General features: G+C 44.4%; 1 protein-coding gene across 12 annotated transcripts in view; it reads right to left on the bottom strand.

The window, feature by feature from the left end:
• The window catches only part of NEXN (nexilin F-actin binding protein), a 93,056-nt gene that overhangs the window by 6,831 nt on the left and 66,767 nt on the right, over nucleotides 1-19,458 (bottom strand). For all 12 annotated transcript variants that reach the window (XM_078767058.1, XM_068133731.2, XM_078767056.1 and 9 more), the window contains 4 exons: nucleotides 8,550-8,759; nucleotides 5,493-5,714; nucleotides 2,738-2,929; nucleotides 1,131-1,238 (listed from right to left, as the gene is read on the bottom strand). In XM_078767058.1, coding sequence (XP_078623184.1) covers nucleotides 1,131-1,238; nucleotides 2,738-2,929; nucleotides 5,493-5,714; nucleotides 8,550-8,759 — 732 coding nt within the window. The remainder of the gene's footprint in view (nucleotides 1-1,130; nucleotides 1,239-2,737; nucleotides 2,930-5,492; nucleotides 5,715-8,549; nucleotides 8,760-19,458) is intronic.

Below are 19,458 nucleotides of genomic sequence, written 5' to 3'. Positions count from 1 at the left end.
GCAGTTCTGCGAAGGGGTGAGCTTGCAAGTTATTAAAGTGCTGTGAGAGTTGAGCAGTTCTGCGAGAGGGGAGCTGCACTAAGTTTCGTTGAGAGTTGAGAGTTATGAGCTCGGGGTGAGCAGTTCTGCAAAGGGAGGCGCTTGATGAGAATTATGAGTTATGGGAAAAGTCTAAGTATAAGCTCTCTTAGCACATTGGACGCTCGGTTGAGCTTGAGGCCGAGCCTCTTTTGGGTTACGCGAGTGATAGCGCGCCGGTAGCTCAACGCGCTGTGGAAAACCGCCTGCCTGCTGCCCTTTGTTCGAGAGACGCGCTACGAGGATCCCTTCCACCACCTGTTTGCCTTCATCAACGGACGTGCTGTGACCGGGGAAAGCCACGCCGGGCGGGGCCGTTCCTGGACGACCAAGGCAGCGCGTGAACACCATCCTACCTGCATTTCCCCTTTGTGAGTGTGATCGGGCCCGTGTCTGGGGTTAATATAAGACTGCTTAAGTTCTGCTCTGTGTCTCTCTGCTTTCTACCGACTTGTACATACTTGTGTAAATAATAATTAAATAGTGTTCTTCCTTTATTCGACCGTCTCGTGTTTTCCATCATTGACTAAGCATGGTACGAATAAAACCGCTCGAATCGGGTTCCAATACTAACAGTAACTGCATGGACCACGTGGTACGCAATCCGCTCGGTGTACCCAAATTACACGTGGCTCGTGCGAGGCTTGATTCCCCGCTTCCGCGGCGGCGCAGGTATTTAGGTACGTGCGAGACTTGTCCCGAAACCCTACCTTGCGTTTGCCTGGGAGGGGCGTTTCAAGTCTCGGTTATGCCGGCCCAGAAAGAACAAGGGGCTTAATCTCCCCTTGGTAAGGGTAGGAAGGGCGGTGGAAAACCGTAACGATATATATATATATATATATATATATATATATATATACACATTATATTGATCACCAGCATTTTCCAAAGATTATCGGATATTTTAGAAAAGTTTCAAACTTTGTGTCTTCCATTGTCGCATGTCTGGCTGGGTTTAGCAAAAATCTCGGATCTATGTGCAAGTTTTTTTTTTTTTTTTTTTTTTTTGACATGATCAGATTTCATTCATAGTTGTGCTCAAGTAGACCCACCTGGAGGTTCTTGAGGGGTTGTTTGAACCACGGAGCCCCAGAGCGCAGGGCCTCATCCTTTAAACCAGCACCATCCACTCCATTTGTGGTACCCTCCTCCTCAATGGTCTTTCGAACATGTGGCACAGGGAAAGAACATATATTAGTCAGGAACGTTGAAGGATCAGCGGGGTGTGAGCATTTGGATAAACTTTGAAAATAAAGCTGTTCAAGACCATCTGAAGATATCTCCCATCCCAACTTTAGGTCAATTGCTAAAGCAGGAAGAAGCGAGTCCACTCCTTCGGCAAGCCATCTTACAAGCCTCAAGGCTGAAGTTTTAAACGAGTATCCTTTCTCAACGTCATGGTGACACCTTGTCAAGTTTATCACCGGTGTGTGCTGCCCCAACACCACCGCCCCCCACCCCTCCACAACTCCTATCCCCCTCCTGCCCTCTCCTAAAATGGCATCACCTCCTCCTCCTCCTCTTTTTTTTTTTTACAGCTGATTCCACATAATGTCATCTCGTACCACATCCCACTGACTAACAGACAAGAGTTGTATCAATCTACTAATCTGGATTTGTTAAGTCTGGTGTTGGTTTAACGGTTAACGTGGTTACCTTAAGATCCTAGCCCAGAATCTCGAGTTTAGCCCCTGTCGTTCTATTAAATAACAACAGGTGGGTTGATTCAACCTGTCATCCTTCTGAGGTGATCAAAATGAGCACCAGCTTACTGGAAACAGGGGGCACTGCATCAGTGGCACAGCCGCGCTCCCAGAAATGATGCAACCAACAGCCACAGACTGCATACGAAACAACACCAGGCCAAAACTTTCAATCCTGGCAAATCTCAGTCTCACCCTGACACTCCAGGAGGATCATCCTTTCTACTTCCATGGTCAGACATTGGAGGACGTTCATCCTCTTGGACTTCTTGGCCTCACCATCAGCCATGACCACTCCTGGTCCGACCACATCACAAAGCCAGCCACAGATTGGGCATCAAACATCGTTCCAAGTGTATCCTTGATAACCGAGAACTACTCACAGTTTACAAGGTTTTGTCCATAACTCAGTGGAGCACTACTCTCTCCTATGGGCTGGACCACCAGCATCGCCTCATGTTCTCCTCTCTCTCTCTCTCTCACTCTCACTCTCTCACTCTCTCACTCTCTCACTCTCTCACTCTCTCACTCTCTCTCTTACACTCTCTCACACTCTCTGTCTCTCTCTCTCTATGTGGAATCTAAAGCTCACTATTATGGGCATCTCTGGCCTCAATAAGGTCGAAGCACAAAACAAGGCCTTCTGTGCTCATTTCACAGACAGGTTGGTCGGTGACCACCATTTTGTTTTTTGTTTTTTGCCTCTCCTCTGGTCTGGACCCCTTAGCTTTGTCAGCCCTCTGACTCTACCCACCTCCTCCAGTATGCACGAGTCCGTCCGGTAATCCTCTCTTAGTTACTCACAAAGACCAGGCCCACTGGTACAAACACCCCGCATCATAACGCTTGTCCTTTTGCTTTGACCAATAGAAAAACCACTTTTATACCTCTTATATCAATGTTGACACCAATTTTAAATGTGTTAGCAAATCTGTACATGCAGCACCAAGACGTACCTGCTGTAAAGCAGCATCAATCTCCTGCTGCTCAAATTGCATGCGCAGCAGTTTCTGTTCTTCGATCCTCCGCTGTTCTTCAGCCTCCCGAGTGCGTTCCATCTCCAGGATTCGAGCACGCATGTCAGTCCGGTGCAGGCCCGGACTTTCCACCACTCGTCTCTCCTCAACCTCCTCAACCTCGTCCTCGGCCTTCAACAAGAAACAATCCCAGGGCAAATGGCAGGCTCCAAATGATGCCTATGTGAGGCGCAGGCCTTAGTGAGGAACAAAGGCCTACACTAGCACTTTGAGTTCCACATACTAGCCTTGACGGAGTAATGGCTGGATATTGCAATGGTCCTGACAATTATAACCACTTCCGTACTCATGAGAACATTTACAATTAGTTTGAAAAACAGTGAAGGCACTTTGGAATTGAAGATGCAAAGGTTTGGGGCCAGGTAATTGAGTATGGGGCCTAACACAAGACTAAAGGTGATAAACAGTGGATTTTCTTACCTTGCTGCAGCAAGGGGCCATGTATTTATGAGGTACTCAAGAGGAGGGAAGTTCCGGGTTTGGTCTGGTGAGTACTCTGCTTTCCACCATTGACCGATAATAAATGTCTGCCTGTAGTGTTATGGATTAGCAATTCAATTGGTGTTGAATGTGAAAGAGCTACAGGTAGTGGGCAAAAAAATGGAAACCTGGGTAAATGAGGGACACCAAGCAATGGCTTCCACATAAGTGTGGCATGTCCCAGCATGCTTTGGGTGATGTGGAAAAATGCTGCACAAGCCTGGTTGCCTATAATTACGGTTAGCATGGCTGTAAGAGGAGAATCCCCCCCAACGCCCCCCATCCACAGAGCAGGTGTGGTCGCCTAATGGGTTGACGAGCATGACACTGATGCTGTCCATACGTCATGGCCTTCTCAGTCACCAGATCTGAAACGAATGGAGCATTTATGGCATATTCTGGAATGACGCCTGAGACGGGTGTGAGTTGATTGACTTTCTCGTGGAAGAATTTTGCAGCATCCCTCCTGCAGAATTCCAGAATTCGGTGGACTTTATGCCACATGCAGGCCATACTAGCCACACATGGTGGTCCAATGTCTGACTAAGTGACTTTACATTGGTGTTTCCATTTATTTATTTTTGTCCACTACCTGTAGATTGGGATTGCAATGCAGCTTTGATGGACCAATTGTCTTTTTTTCTGCATCTACATTTCCTTAAAGGAGTTAAATTTTTCCACATGTGCAGATATACAGTATATATATAGGGCCAGTCAAATAAGTAACCTTAAAATGGCGATATAAATTCGAGAATGTAATGTGTGTAGTTGTAGACAACATATGTTATATCTATGGGTAAGAGTCATGTTTTGCCTGTTTTAGATCTGGAAACATTGAGCATATGACGTCAGTAGAGCAGTTCCAAGATGGTGGCTCCCTGAGAAGCATGCACCAGGGAGGACCAACGTTCTGTCATCAGTTTCTTGGGAAGTGAAGGTGTGAATCCCAGTGAAATCCATCGCAGAATGAAGATACAATATGTTGACGCATGTTTATCGCTGCAGCAGGTGTATGACTGGGACAGGAAGTTTAAAAGTGGAGTGTCCAGTGTGGCAGACGCTGCTCGCTTGGGCCGGCCTCGCACAGCCGACACACCAGAAATGGTCGCAGGAGTTTTACGCTTGCTAAGGGAAAACCGTCGCATTACGCTGGATGAAGTGGTCTCTGAATTGAACATTAGCCATGGTTCAGCACACCATATCATTCACAACGTGCTGGGGTTCCGCAAAGTGTCCGCAAGGTGAGTGCCGAGACAACTCACACCCGAACTGAAAGAACGGCGAGTGGACGCATGTGATGAACTTCTGCGACATTACGAAACAGAAGGCGACACTTTCTTACAGCGCGTAGTGACTCAGGGTGAAAGCTGGGTCCACTACTTTCAGCCAGAAACGAAGAGGGCAAGCAAAGAGTGGTGCCATTCAACTTCACCGAAACCCAAAAAATTCCGCACACAGCCGTCCGCTGGAAAAGTGATGCTGACGCTCTTCTGGGATAGCCGAGGCCCACTTGTAGAGCATTACATGCCCAGAGGGTCCACAGTCACTAGTGCACCATACTGCGACCTCCTTAAAAATCATATGAAACCAGCAATCAGATCAAAACGTCGTGGACTACTCACTACCGGTGTTTTGCTGCAGCATGACGGTGCTCGGCCCCAAACTGTCCGCGCTACAGCTGCAACAATCGAGGACCTGCATGTTGTGTGTCTTCCTCATCCACCCAACTCGCCAGACCTCACCCCTTCGGATTACCACATCTTTGGCCACTTAAAGAGGCGCTTGGTGGAACCACATTCCGATCCGACAAAGAGGTCCAAGAAGCGGTGTACGAATGGCTGCACAAGCAGCCAAAAAATTTTTTTTCTAGATTCATCCAGGACTTAGTAAAGCGCTGGAAAAAAATGCATTGAACGCAATGGAGATTATGTTGAAAAATAACAGTTGTCACACGTACATGCAATAAACAAGTTGTGAAAAATATTTTAAGCTTACTTATTGACTGCCCCTCATGTGTATATAGTATATATATTCCATATGTGCAGGATAATTCATCGAAGAAAAGAAATCTCAATGTCACACATCAATTGATAATAGATTTAAACTAGAGTGTATTTTGATACAGAAGTAAAATTGTTTTTTTGCCATGACTCGTGTAGACAGACAAAGAGAGAAGTTGGAACCTGAGACTCACCACGTGGACATCTTTTACCTCTCGCTCCTGCACTTCCTCGTCAATGGCTCTGCGCTTTGCCCGCTCCTCTGCAATCTTCCTCTGCACCTCCTCCTCAGAGAGCTGCTCCATCTTTTCAAACTTGTTTTTTAAGCTTTTTGCCTTCAATGTTCCCGACCGGCTCAACTTCCGGATCTCATCTTGTTCACGGCTTCTTACCTCATAGCTCTCGTTCACCACGTCCTGCAATATAGCATGACCAGCACGGTGACAACAAAGTCGAATCGAAACTCGATCACAGAAGTTGCATTCACTGATTAATGGTGCATTCTATTCACTAGCGTTGATCGGCGCGCTTCATCACACATCGCTGCGGAGGCATAGGCATCTTTGACCATACCTGCTTAGTGGGGGTGATGGTGTATTGGGGAATGTGGGAGGAGGATGAGGTGGATGGTGATGGTGGGGGAGGTTGGCCAAATATATTTTGTGCTCTGACTAAATATAAACTGTATATCAGAAATCAGAACCCAACACTTATAAATGAAATGGAACTGATCAAAAATTTATATCTTTTAAATTTAAGGACGTTCAACGGGCGTCCAATCTTGGAGTATCAATTGGTGGACGTTAAAGATTCCATGGTGTCCTTCACAAAAAGTAGACTAGCTATCACCCAAACCCTGAACAAATTCCAAATTCCTGCACTGACTACTGCTGGAAAGGCAATGGCAAACCACCCAGTATGTCTTGACAAGAAACTGCTTCGGCAACACTGATGCGCTGTACCGGAGTATGGTACCGACATCAGAATCAGAGAATGTGTGTGTTGAGTAGTTCTAAGGTTTTCCCTGATAAACTCGACCTGTTACATGTAAATGCTCATGTAAACATTGGTCTAAGTTATTTAATTACATCTTGAAAGGCCAAACTGAGTTAACACTTATAGTCCCAGATTATTGTTACCTTCGCAAAAGCGGAAGGTTATGTTTTGATCGCTGTGTATTTATTTGTATGTCTGTGTGTGTGTATGTTAATCGCATAACTCAAAAAGTATTCAACCGAATTGCATGAAATTTGGTGGGATGATTGGTTATTATACGGCACACATTTGATTAGATTTTGGGAAACAGATTTGCTCAAATTCTGACTATTTTTAACTCGATCGTATTTCACTCAAAGTTATGAGCGACTGAAGAAGAAGATGTCCATCCAGGACGTCATCACTATAACGCGATCTCCCGCGATCATTTCAACCTCAAAAAAAATTATAATTGCAGATTTGACAATAGATGAGGCATATTAACAAACGAATGAAACAGATTTGCTCAAATTCTGACTATTTTTAACTCGATCGTATTTCACTCAAAGTTATGCGCGACTGAAGAAGAAGATGTCCATCCAGGACGTCATCACTATAACGCAATCTCCCGCGATTGTCCCTACACTGTTCTGTTCCCTACACTCCCATGCCAAGTACAGAACAGTAGCTGCGGCGAAGGTATGCGCTCTACCGAGTGCCCGTTCTAGTTTATCCCTATCTTCAAATAAATGTCAATGCATTCCCCCCCCCCCCCCCCCCCCCAAGACCACCCGCAAAGATAATTTTTTTTAAACCCTACATACAAATTGGGGTCTTGCTGATCCTATGTCGCATGTAATCGGCCCAGAACTGTAAGAGGTGTAGCATGCCAAATACACACACACACACCGGTCCGTGAATTATAGTAAGGATTTCTATTTTGGTTAAACTTACTTTGTTCATTGACCAACTGTCACATTAATTAGCATTTAAAGTACAAGTAAAATACAATGAATAAGCAACTAACGATAAAAAACATATACTCTAGTAGTTTTGTTTATTTTCTCGTATACTCGAGTTTATTTTTTCTATATACTCTTGTAGTTTTTTTTTCTCGTATACTCGAGTAGTTTTTGTTTTTTTTCCCGTATACGCTAGTAGTTTCTTTTCTCGTATTCTCTCGTTTATTTTCTCCTATTCTCTCGTTTTTTTTCACGTTTACTCTAGTAGTTTTGTTTTTTTCTCGTATACTCGAGTAGTTTTGTATTTTCGCTTGTATATTATAGTAGTTTTGTTTTTTTTCTCGTATACTCTAGTAGTTTGTTTTTTTTATCGTATACCCTAGTTGTTTTGCATTTTTTCTCGTATACTCTAGTAGTTTTGCTTTTTTTTCATATACTCCATTAGTTTTGTTTTTTTCTCACATACTCCAGGAAAAAATTTTTCTCGTATACTCAAGTAGTTTTTTTCTCATATTCCAGTAATTTTGTTTTTTTTCTCGTATACTCTAGTAGTTTTGTTTTTTTCTCGTATACTCAAGTAGTTTTTTTCTCATATTCCAGTAATTTTGTTTTTTTTCTCGTATACTCTAGTAGTTTTGTTTTTTTCTCGTATACTCAAGTAGTTTTTTTTCTCGTATATTCCAGTAATTTTGTTTTTTTTTCTCGTATACTCTAGTAGTTTTATCTTTTTTATGGTATACCCTCATAGGTTTTCATTTTTTTCCTCGGATACTCATTGTTTTTTTCTCGTATATTCCAGTAGTTTTGTTTTTTCCTCGTATACTCTCGTAGTTTTTTTTTTCCCCGTATACCCTATTAGTTTTGTTTTTTTCTCATATACCCTAGTAGTTTTGTTTTTTTCTTGTATACTCTAGTAGTTTTTTTTCCCCTTGTATACTCTAGTAGTTTGTTTTTTTCTCGCATACTCCAGTAGTTTTTTTTTTCCCCATATACTCTAGTAGTTTTGTTTTTTTATTGTAGACCCTAGTAGTTTTGTTTTCTTCTCGTATACTCGAGTCGTTTTTTTATCATATACTCTAGTAGTTTTTTTTCTCATATATTCTAGTAGTTTTGTTTTTTCTCGTATACTCTAGTAGTTTTGTTTTTTTCTCGTATACTCTATAATAGTTTTCCTTCAGTTATCAAAAAGCCTTCCTTCACTTACCAAGCAATAAATGAGATCAACCACGTAACCCAGGATTGTCACACCACATCAGGCCAAATAATCTCCATGACTGATATATGTGTATCGAAGTAAAATATTGTTGGACTTACAGGCTCCATCAGTAGCTTCTGCTCCTCCATAACTTTGCGTTCTTCTTCCATCCTCACTTGGCGTTCCTGCTCTGCACGCTGTTGCTCAACCTCGATACGGCGCCGCAAAAGTTCCTCAAAATCAAGGTCAAGACGCTGGCAAGGCACCACATCAGGCAGTCCCACTCCATGTTTCTCCTGTTCTTCTGCCTCTGTCTCCTCTTCCTTAGCCTGGTGGGAGATACATTTTCATAACGACATTCTTTCTTTGATTGCAGTAATATAAAGCTTTCATCTTGAAGTAAATGCCATGGATGTGCAAATAAATGTTAATATTGTTAATATTGCATTAACCACATAGGGTAGTGTGGTGACTGCATAATTAGTGGTGGCCAAGAGTGGAGGACATCACAGACTAGTATCCCAGGTTTTGTGGGCTCAGCTTCTGGAAACCGAGCTTGTCACTTCTGGAATGTCGGTTTAAGAAAATCGATCATGCTCAGTAATTTCCATGCCCTGATTTATCTGTTTACACATGATGTTCATCTGCATTGTGGTTAATGACAATGTCCTGAAGGCAATTTGAGATGGGTATGCAAATGCTACCTTTTAAAAGGCAGCACCACCCAAAAATCCGACTGGCCCAATGGAAGGAAAGAAATGAAGGCACCGCAAAGTATATTGTTTGTGCGCAACATAAGGATTGTTACCTTAAATGGTTCACTGATATTCTAAAAGAAGCTGAAAATACTTGGGAAAAGTACCTAAGAGAAGGGTGTGTGCCTCTGCACAAAGAAAGACTTGGACAACTTTCTCAGTTTGCCGAATGGGTAGCCTCCCGTACTACAAACTCACCACCATATGGGCTTGCTACCATATGGATCTACTGGATCACAACCAGTGAATGGACTTTGAACCTTGTGGGAGGGCTTCCTGTGAACTTGGCAGGCTTGGCTATTTATTTAATATACATCTGCAATTGATAAGACGATTCTGCGCATCATTACTAAATAACAGTAACTAACACTTCAGCAAAGAACATCTTCTTGACGTGAAAATACACAAAGCTTGTGCCAGATATTATTCATGGTAGATGTAGGTAGACTAGATGTAGACTAGGTAGGTAGACTTCCCAAAAGAAGACGCCGTATCTGGTTTGGGTGTTTCTGAACACAGATGGGAAGGACATATCTGGGGCTTGGGAATGCATATGGTAAGTTTAAAATGACGATATTTACAATTAATCATATTGGGAGGGGGCATGGGAGCTGAGAGCGCAATTATAAATCTTGTGACAATTGTGAACCCCCGGGAAAGAACGAAGCACCAACCCGTGGGATTAAGCTAGTTATGTCTTAGTATTCTGTTTAGGTTTTTTAAATACATCGTATTCATGTGGATAGATATGCGTTGTGAATGGTAGTTAGCTTGAGTACATGGTCTTTTCTACATTATGGACTCTAACCATTTGTCGTATAACACCACACACCCATCATGCCATTTTCGCCTCATTCCTCCTCGCTCTAGCAGAGAAATTTCAGACCACGGGCTCGCCAGCCCACCCAAAGAACCTCCTCACGGTTTACCCTCGACAGGAAGCCATCAATCATCAGAATTGACAGATGCACATCAAATTATTGCTCCTCCCCCTTCCCGGAAAATCCACCACAGAGACACTGTCCCACCAATCGGGCTCTGTTGCCAGGCAGAAGAATGAGACTTGGCCAATTACTGGCAGCGAGGGTCAGTCCTCTCTCGTGGGCTCTTCACCAAAGAGGATCCCAGAGCCCTGAGTAAAGGGTCAGTGGAGGAAGTTAATGGAAGGAACGCAGCAGAGAAAGACAGATGTCGACACACGCCAACTCGGGTACTCGAGCTTGGGAAGGAATAATTGACTTTGCCTCTGCTCTGGTGATCAGGAGTGTGAACGTAGTGGATGGAGGAATTCAAAAGAAAATATGAGAAAAGTGATGTATGGATTATCCGGCCAGATCATTGGGCGGCAGCAATCCATCGAGGTTGTTTCAAGGTGTGTCGGGGCACGCAACAGATCCCCACTATTTCCTTCTCGCCACTTCGTCTCACCCTCTCCATTCTCTCACTTCTTCGGGTGAATAGAACCACCTTTAGAGGCCATTTTTCCCCGCAGAGCAGGGGTTGGCTTTTTTCGGGCACCATGGTCCCCTTTTTGAAGCAATGTTTAACGTCCGGATGCCCTTCCTGCCGCCAACCCTGTTGGTCGTCTCTTGCCACAAACAGGGAATTACCAGTGAGCTGGTACTCAATTTGCCGACCTTGGAAGGATGACAGGCTGAGTCAACCCCCCTGGCGTTAATTCAGCGATCGACCGGGATTCTAACTCAGGATCCTAGGATCCCAAGCCGGCACCCTAACCGCTAAGCCAACACCAGGCTCGAACTGATTATATAGGAGGAGGGGGTTGAAATTTCTACATTTATTACCAAAGGTGGGAAGAGGTCGTTTTCACCCCTGTTTGTTTGTCTGTCTGCTTGTCTGTGAACAAGATATCTCAAAAAGTTTTGGACGAAATTTAGCGGAGAGGTAGCGTATGTGAGAAGGAATAAATGATTCGATTTCGGTGAATATCCAGATCCGGATCGAGATACTAGAATTTTTAAAGTGATTCTTCACCATTGAGATATGTGGCGAAAAATGATATATAGCAGGAAATCTCAAAAATTTATCGACGGATTTAGATGAAACTTGGTGGAGAGGTTGCTTAGGTGACGAGGACAAATTAATTAGAATTTAGTGTGTGACGCAAGGACTAATCGATTCAATTTTGGTGAAGATCCGGATATGGATTCGGATACGAGAATTATTTAATTTCTAAGTGACTCTTCACCATTGAGTGATAGGGCCCGGAACAATATATAACACGGTATTTCAAAATGTTGTGGAGATATAGCACCCATAGTTATGATGATCATCGAATAATGTGGAAGTGCATGCACCTCTCCAAATCCCACCGTGGCAATGTGAATGAAGGCATCGTTGCCTGGAGGAATTGGAAATGGAGTATTCGAAGAAGAGCCTAGTCTTGGAACAGCCTAAGGATGTACAGTGCCTTCACAAAGTATTCACACCCCTTGACTTTTTTCACATTTTGTTGTTGCAGCCTGAATTAAAAATAGATTAAATTGAAATTTTATTTGTCAATGATCTACACATAATAGCCCATAATGTCAAAGTGGAATTGTTTTTCGAGACAATTTCCCACATTCATAAAAAATGAAATGCTGAAATGTCTTGAGTTCATAAGTATTCAAACCCTTTTCTATGACACTCCAAATTGAGCTCAGGTGCATCAAATTTCCTTTGATCATCATTGTCTCTACAACTTGATTGGAGTCCACCTGTGGCCAATTCAATTGATTGCAAATGATTTAGAAAGAAACACACTTTTCTACATAAGGTCCCACAGTTGACAGTGCCTGTCGGAGCAGAAACTCCACATTTAAGTCCAAGGAACTGTCCGTAGAACTCCAAGATAGAATTGTGAAGAGGAATAGATCTGGTGAAGAGTATAAAACAATTTCTTAAGTGTTGAAAGTTTCCAAGAGCACAGTGAACTCCATCATTAGGAACAGGAAAAAATATGGAACTACCCAGACTTCATAGAGCTAGCCGTCTGACCAAACTGAGCAACCGCGCAAGAAGGACCTTGGTCAGGGAGGTGACCAATAACCCAATGACCACTCTGACAGAACTACAGAGTTCCTTGGCTGAGATGGGAGAACCTCCTGGAACGACAACAGACTCTGCAGCACTTCACCAATCTAGGCTTTATGGGAGAGTGGCCAGACGGAAGCCACTCCTGAGAAAAGGCACATGACAGCACGTCTGGAGTTTACAAAAATGTATGTGAAAGACTCAGAGAGCATGAGGCAAAATATTCTGTGATCTGATGAGACGAAAATTGAACTATTTGGCCTCAATGAAAAGCGCTACGTCTGGTGGAAACTGAGCACAGCTCATCACCCATGTAACACCATCCCCACTATGAAGCATGGTGATGGCAGCATCATGATATGGGGATGCTTTACAGCAGCAGGGAATGGGAGACTTGTCAGGATAGAGAGAACAATGAATGGAGCCAAATACAGGCAAATCCTTGAGGAGAAATTGCTTCAGAGTGCAAAACACCTTCGACTGTGGTGAAGATTTACATTCCAACAGGACAATGAACCAAGCATACAGCCAAAGCAACACTGGAATGGATTCAGAACAAGAGTGTGTAAGTCCTTGAGTGGCCCAGCCAAAGCCCAGACTTGAATCCCATTGAGAATCTGTACAAAGACTTGAAGATTGCTGTTCATCGACACTCCCCATCCAACATGACGGAGCTTTTTTTTTTTCTTTTTTCTTTTTTTGTATACAAGATCGAGGCTCGTGAAAGAGCGAACATTAATCACACAGAAAGACAAACAGACACATAAAACAAATAACATCGGGAGCGGTAGACAAGATGGGGAGAGAGGGGGAAGGACACAAACACAACATTTGAGAGCAGGGACCGAGAGACATGGAGACATCGAGAGATCTGTGGGAGGGAGAGGGCTTTGGGGGGGAGGCATGTGAAGGGGGGGAGGCATGTGAAGGGGGGGGGGGTGGGAGAGGTATAAACATATGGACACTGCCAGGATTTCCAGGAAAGAAGTTGGAATTTCAAACAAGGTGGATCTGGGGTGAATTAGTGGGGGTAGAAAAGATCAAGGTTATGGATGGGGGAAGATAAGAGATGGTGGTGAACAGCTGTTTTAAAGACCTGGAGGGAGGAGAGGGATTGAAGGGAGTGTGGGAGTTTGTTCCACAGGCGGGAGAAAAGAGGAATGAAAGAGTGAAGGTGAGCAGAGAGCCGAGATTTCGGCAGTTTAACCATCAGAGGGTTGCTGGCAGATCTTGTGCGACCTGTAGGAATATTTGGGGGACAGAGCACAGAGAGAGCTGGGGGAGCAAGGCCGGAGAGGAGTCGGTAGAAGACAGAAAGGCCACCTACCTGCCTGCGGTGAGTGAGTGAAAGGCCCTCAGAGATAGCTTCATCGCGGGAGATTCCAATGATTTTGAAAGCTTTGGATTCAACAGCGTGAAGCCGAGCCAGGTGTGAGGCAGGAGCACCAGCCCATAGGGGAGAACAGTATTCCATTGAGCTGCGGATGAAAGCCTTGTATGTGGTGAGGAGCTCAGGTGTGCCGAGGAAGGACTTCGCACGACGGAGGATGCCCAGTCGGCGACTGGCTTTGGAGGCCAGCTTGGAAATGTGGTTTTCCCAAGAAAGATCATGGCAGATAGTGAGACCCAAAAGCTTGAGTGACAGAACTTCTTGGAGAGGATTGTTGAGAAAGTAGATGGGAGGGTTGTCCAGTCGATCTTTTCGGAGAGACATAGTAAGAGAGTGAGATTTGTCAGGATTGAAAGACATGTTCCACTTGTTTGACCAGTCTGTGATTTTGTCCAGGTCTTCAGAGAGTGAGGAGGCTGCAGACTGCCGATCTGAGGGAAGAGGAATGGAGCGGCAGAGAGTGGAGTCATCAGCAAAGAGATAGAGAGGATTTTCCAGAGAGTCAGAGAGATCATTGATAAAGACCAGAAAAAGCACAGGGCCCAGCACACTTCCTTGGGGAACTCCAGCCTGAACAGGAAGGGGAGATGAGAGAAATCCATCCAGGGCCACACGTTGACTACGACCAGAGAGGAAGTCCGCAAGCCATGCATGGAGATTTCCATGGATACCATAGGAGGAGAGTTTGGTGAGCAGAGCTGGGTGCCAGACCGTATCAAAGGCCCTTGATATGTCAAGGGAGACAGCTCTGATTTCCTGTTTGGCATTGAGGACCTCCATCCATTGTTGAGACAGCAGAAGCAGCATGTCCAGAGTAGAGTGACCTGGTCTGAAACCAAATTGATGATCAGAGATCAAGCCATTGGAGAAGAGGAAAGATTTCATATCCGAAGCAATGATGGATTCCATGACTTTGCTGATAATTGGGAGCAGGCTGATTGGTCTGTAGTTGCAAGGATCTGTTTTTGCACCTTTTTTGTGTAAAGCGGTAATGTTAGCTGATTTCCAGGATGATGGCAGATGACCTTGAGCAAAATATAGGGTGAAAAGAACAGAGAGAGGGTGAGATAGAGTGGCAGAGCAGGATTTTAGGACCCGTGGGCTGATGCCGTCTGGTCCAGTTGCAGAATCAGAGTCGAGGTTTGACAAAAACTCCTCCACCTTGTCAGGAGAGAAGGACACAGAGTCCAGGAGCAGTTGGGTTCGACTGGGAAAGGTGGGAACAGAGAGAGATGGGTTTGGGACTAAGGATTTTGAGGCGAACACAGAGTTGAGGCATTCGGCTTTGTCACGTGCGATGTCAACTGTGTGGCCATTTGAGGTAAGGGAGGGGATGGAGGGGGAACAAACACCAGAAACGGATTTGACCAGACGCCACCAGGATTTGGAGGAAGGAGACAGGTTTGAGAGTTCATTCTTGAGTGAGGAGAGATAGTGCTTCCTGGCACTCCTGAGGGTAGACACACACTTGTTCCGAGCTTGGTGGAAGGAACTGAGATTTCCTTCAGTTGGATTAGCCTTCCAAGAGGCAAAGGCAAGTTGTTTCAGGGCAACTGCCTCACCACAAGATTCAGTGTACCATGGACGGGAGGAAGGGTAAGACAATTGAAGGCGAGATGGGATAAATCTGTGCATGAGAGAGATCAGTTTGCTTTGGAAGAATTCCCAGGAAGAATTGATGTCAGAGGCAGTGGAGATGGGAGACCAATCCAGACGATTGATGGCTGCTTGAAGACCGTCCCAGTCGGCCTGAGTGAAATGCCAGACTCGTCGACGCTGAGGAGGCTCTCTGAGAATGGCCAGAGAGATGTCCACTTTGACAAGCACATGATCAGAAGAACCGATTGGAGCAGAAGAAGAGCAGCAGACATTAGCAGGGAAGTTTGTCATAACCAAGTCTAGAAGAGAAGATACTCCATTGGCTGAGATCCGGGTCGGGAAATTGACAGATTGTGTCAATCCCAGTGAGTCACAGAAGTCCTTTGCTGAGGTGCCATGACTAGTGAGAGAGGAACCCACACCCAACCAGGTGGCATGATGACAGTTGAAGTCACCACATATGAGGAAGAGAGAGTTGGGATGAGTGGATAGAAGTTGGTCCATGTTGTCAGACATTGAAATGTAGATGGAGTCATCACTGTTTGGGGGACGGTACAGAACACATATGAACAAAAGGTGGGAGCGGAGAGGAAGCCGTAACCAGAGGTACTCCTGCGGGTGAGGAGGAAAGAGAGCAGTGCAAGGAGAGTGAGGAAGAGAGTTTTTGACAAAGATAGCCACCCCACCACCAGGCCGAGGCTCAGGTCTATCATACCGGAGGAGGGAGTAACCAGGAAGAGATATTAAGGAATCAGAGACATCTTGAAGGAGGAAAGTCTCTGTTAAGCAGATCAAGTCTGGATTGTCAGAAGCAACCTGTATGGAGAGATCAGTCAGGTTTGAGCGAAGGCCCCGGATGTTTGAGGTCCATACCGTTAATGAAGAGAGAGGGGGAGCATCGGGTACAGGACAGGGGAGGGGAGGAGTAGGGTAAGATGAAGGATGAGAGGGGGAGGTAGGGAGAGCAGTTGATAGTGTTTCAGATGTTGCAGAAGAGTTCCAAGAAAGGGAAGGATGAGGAGGATGAAAGGTTTGATGGTGAAGGGATGCGGCACAGTGAGGGGTTGTTTGAGGGGGGGCAGAGGAAAGTAGAAGGTTTGGGGGGGTGGAGGTATGAGATAGAAGGGAGACGAAGTGGGGAGGAGGCAGCTTGGAGGAGGAGGGGGGAGGAGAGAGAATTGGAGAGGAATGGTATGGGGGGAGAATTGAAAGGGAGGGATTGGGGGGGAGTTTTGAAGGGGAGGAGTGAGGGGGGAGTTTAGGAGGGGAGGGGCAAGGGGGGAGTTTTGGAGGGAAGGGGAAAGGGGGGAGATCAGGAGTGGAGGGGCAAGGGGGGGGATTAGGAGGGGAGGGGCAAAGGGGAAGTTTAGGAGGGGAAGGGCAAGGGGGGAGTTCAGGAGTGGAGGGGCAAGGGGGGAGTTTAAGAGTGGAGGGGCAAGGGGGAAGTTTCGGAGTGTAGGTGCAAGGGGGGGGATTTGGATGGGAGGGGCAAGAGGGGAGTTTAGAAAGTGGATGATTAATGAAAGACGAACATTGATAACAAATTGGGTTTGTTGTGATTTTCAAGTTAGCAATCCGATTCAGAACGATGGAGGAGGGATGGAATGAATGTGAATTTAGACCATGTAGTGAGGGAGACGTATAAGATATTGAATTTCTTTTTTTTGAAGTGGAATGAGTTGGAGAGGAAATTGAGAAAAGCCTTTTAAATAGGAAGAAAAACAGCGTGTTGTAATATACCACTGAATAAAAAACAGAAGGGGAAAGGTTAAACATATTTAAATAATATTTAAACAGAACTATGAACAATCTTATATGCACAAAAATACCAACGGGGGGAGAGCCGAGAGGGACCACCACGAGTCACGTGAACAGGGCAAACGGTGGATGGCAAGGAGATAATGGGGGTGGGGCGAACAGCACACCTGGACAGAAAATACAGGATGAGACAACAGTACACGTGGAGAAAAGAAAATAAATGTTTTTGTTTTTTGGGGGGGGGGGGTGGGGATTTAGAACGTTAGACAGTATTATGTTCGGGGTAGAAGGGAAAAAACCAAGAGCCAAGCAAAACACGCTTAAGTTAATAAAACACCGACGGGGGTACAACTACAAGGCCACACACGAGGAGCAGAACACGATTAATTAAATACGAGTTACAGGAAATTCAAACCAAAACTAACTATAATCAAACAATATCGCATGGATGATAAAATAACGAGTTGAAATTTGACAATCTATCTGGGGAAATGGGGGAGAAACACGTGGTCGAAGAACGAACGAACGAATAAGAATGAATAAACGAATGAGCACAGAGAAGGTAATGTCTTTTTCTTTTTTTTTTTTTGAGTTGAGATTTACATAAGGAAGTAGGCTTTGGGGTGGAAAGACTGCGAAAACAGAGAACGAAAGTTATTGGATCACAAACGACAGGCGCTGAGAGAAAAACAAAGCCTCAAGGTTGTACAGTGTACACTGTACAAGGCCTCAAGACGACACGAATTAACACGATTTTCAATACAGGTATGAAAGATTTGCACCGAAAATCTTTGACGGGACAATATACGTACATACACCATAAAAGAAATACAGTTATAACGAAAATACAAATTGGAACAATTACTTAACTTCGATTTCGGTGGAGAGCTGCGAAAAAATGAACCATCGCCAGCAAGACCGGAAACGGAAGTCAATTGAGAGCTTGAGAAAAATTGCAAGGAAGAATGGGAGAAACTCCCCAAATCCAGATGTACAAAGCTGATACAGACAAACCTTGAAGACTTGAAGCTGTAAACGCTGCCAAAGGCGCTTCTATGAAGTATTGACTCCGGGGGTTGAATACTTTTGTAAATTAGACATTTCTGTATTTACTTTTTAATTATTTTGTTAATATTTCTAAAAAGAAAATTCCACTTTGACATTATGGGGTACTACATGTAGATCAGTGACAAAATATCTCCATTTATTCCATTTTAAATTCAGGCTGTAACACAACAAAATGTGAAAAAGTTGAGGGGTGTGAATACTTTCTGAAGACACTGTAGATGTAGTGTGCACCACAAACCTTCAGAGATAAAGGATCCAAGCCTTCCAGACAAGTCAATCTTGTCTCCTTCAGCTTGCACAGTGAATATGAAACATTTAGCCAATGTAAAATTATAACCTTTAACCCCATTATAGTGGGGCGGCTTAGCCCAAATATTCAAAAGAATTGTGCATTTTGTGAAACAAGCACCAAATTTGGCACAAATGTACATTAATATGTTGCGAACATTTTCAGATATTGGGCCACTTGAAATTCCGTAATTTTTTTTTTCAAATTTTTTCAAATTTCGTAATTTCAAATTTTTCGGGTGACACCGTCACAATTTCGGTCTTCGAGGCCGGCCGATAGGCAAAGTGTGACCGGAAGGGACGAGGTTCTCCTGACCACGTGGCCCTCAATCTGGGAAGCGAGAGGCGTTCCATTAGTGGACGCGCCCCTCACGCCCGACTTTTGGGCGGCCCCGGCAGGCCGTTTGTTTTGACGTTCCGTGACAGGCCCCGCACCCCCACCTCCGGGCCGACCGGAAGCTTGTGCTGAGTACATCATACCTGAACAACTCAGTGAGGCAGAACACAGCAGTGCACACCAGGGTGACCCCTTCAGTGCATAAACCAATTAACCTGTCCACTGCAGGGCATATAGAAATGAAGTTATTTTCTGCATATAATAATAATATAAGTTCAGTTCTATATAACAATTTCTGTTATCACCACTACCACTACAACTACCACTACTACAAGCTTTGTCTGGAATTTTGTGGACTAACAGACAAACAGACATACAGACAAGCTGGGATCAAAACATTACCTCCTTCCACCATTGAGTGTAGAGGTAAACATCATGGAAATTATATCATGCCCTAGATTTAATTCATGCTTACCCGTGTATTTGCTTCACTGGTTCACAAGGTCTTTTGCATACATGTAATTCAGACTCTCGTCTTCTTCGCTGACCACACAATGTTCGCAACATATTAATGTACATTTGTGCCAAATTTGGTGCTTGTATCACAAAATGCACAATTCTTTTGAATATTTGGGCTAAGCCGCCCCACTATATCGGCCGGCCTCGAAGACCGAAATTGTGACGGTGTCACCCGAAAAATTTGAAATTACGAAATTTGAAAAAATTTGAAAAAAAAAATTACGGAATTTCAAGTGGCCCAATATCTGAAAATGTTCGCAACATATTAATGTACATTT

This window comes from Myxine glutinosa, chromosome 13, assembly GCF_964187855.1.
Source record: "Myxine glutinosa chromosome 13, kmMyxGlut1.1, whole genome shotgun sequence".
Lineage (NCBI taxonomy): Eukaryota > Metazoa > Chordata > Myxini > Myxiniformes > Myxinidae > Myxine > Myxine glutinosa.
Note: the sequence above shows the minus strand (reverse complement) of the source record. Positions and strands in the feature narration are given on the sequence as shown.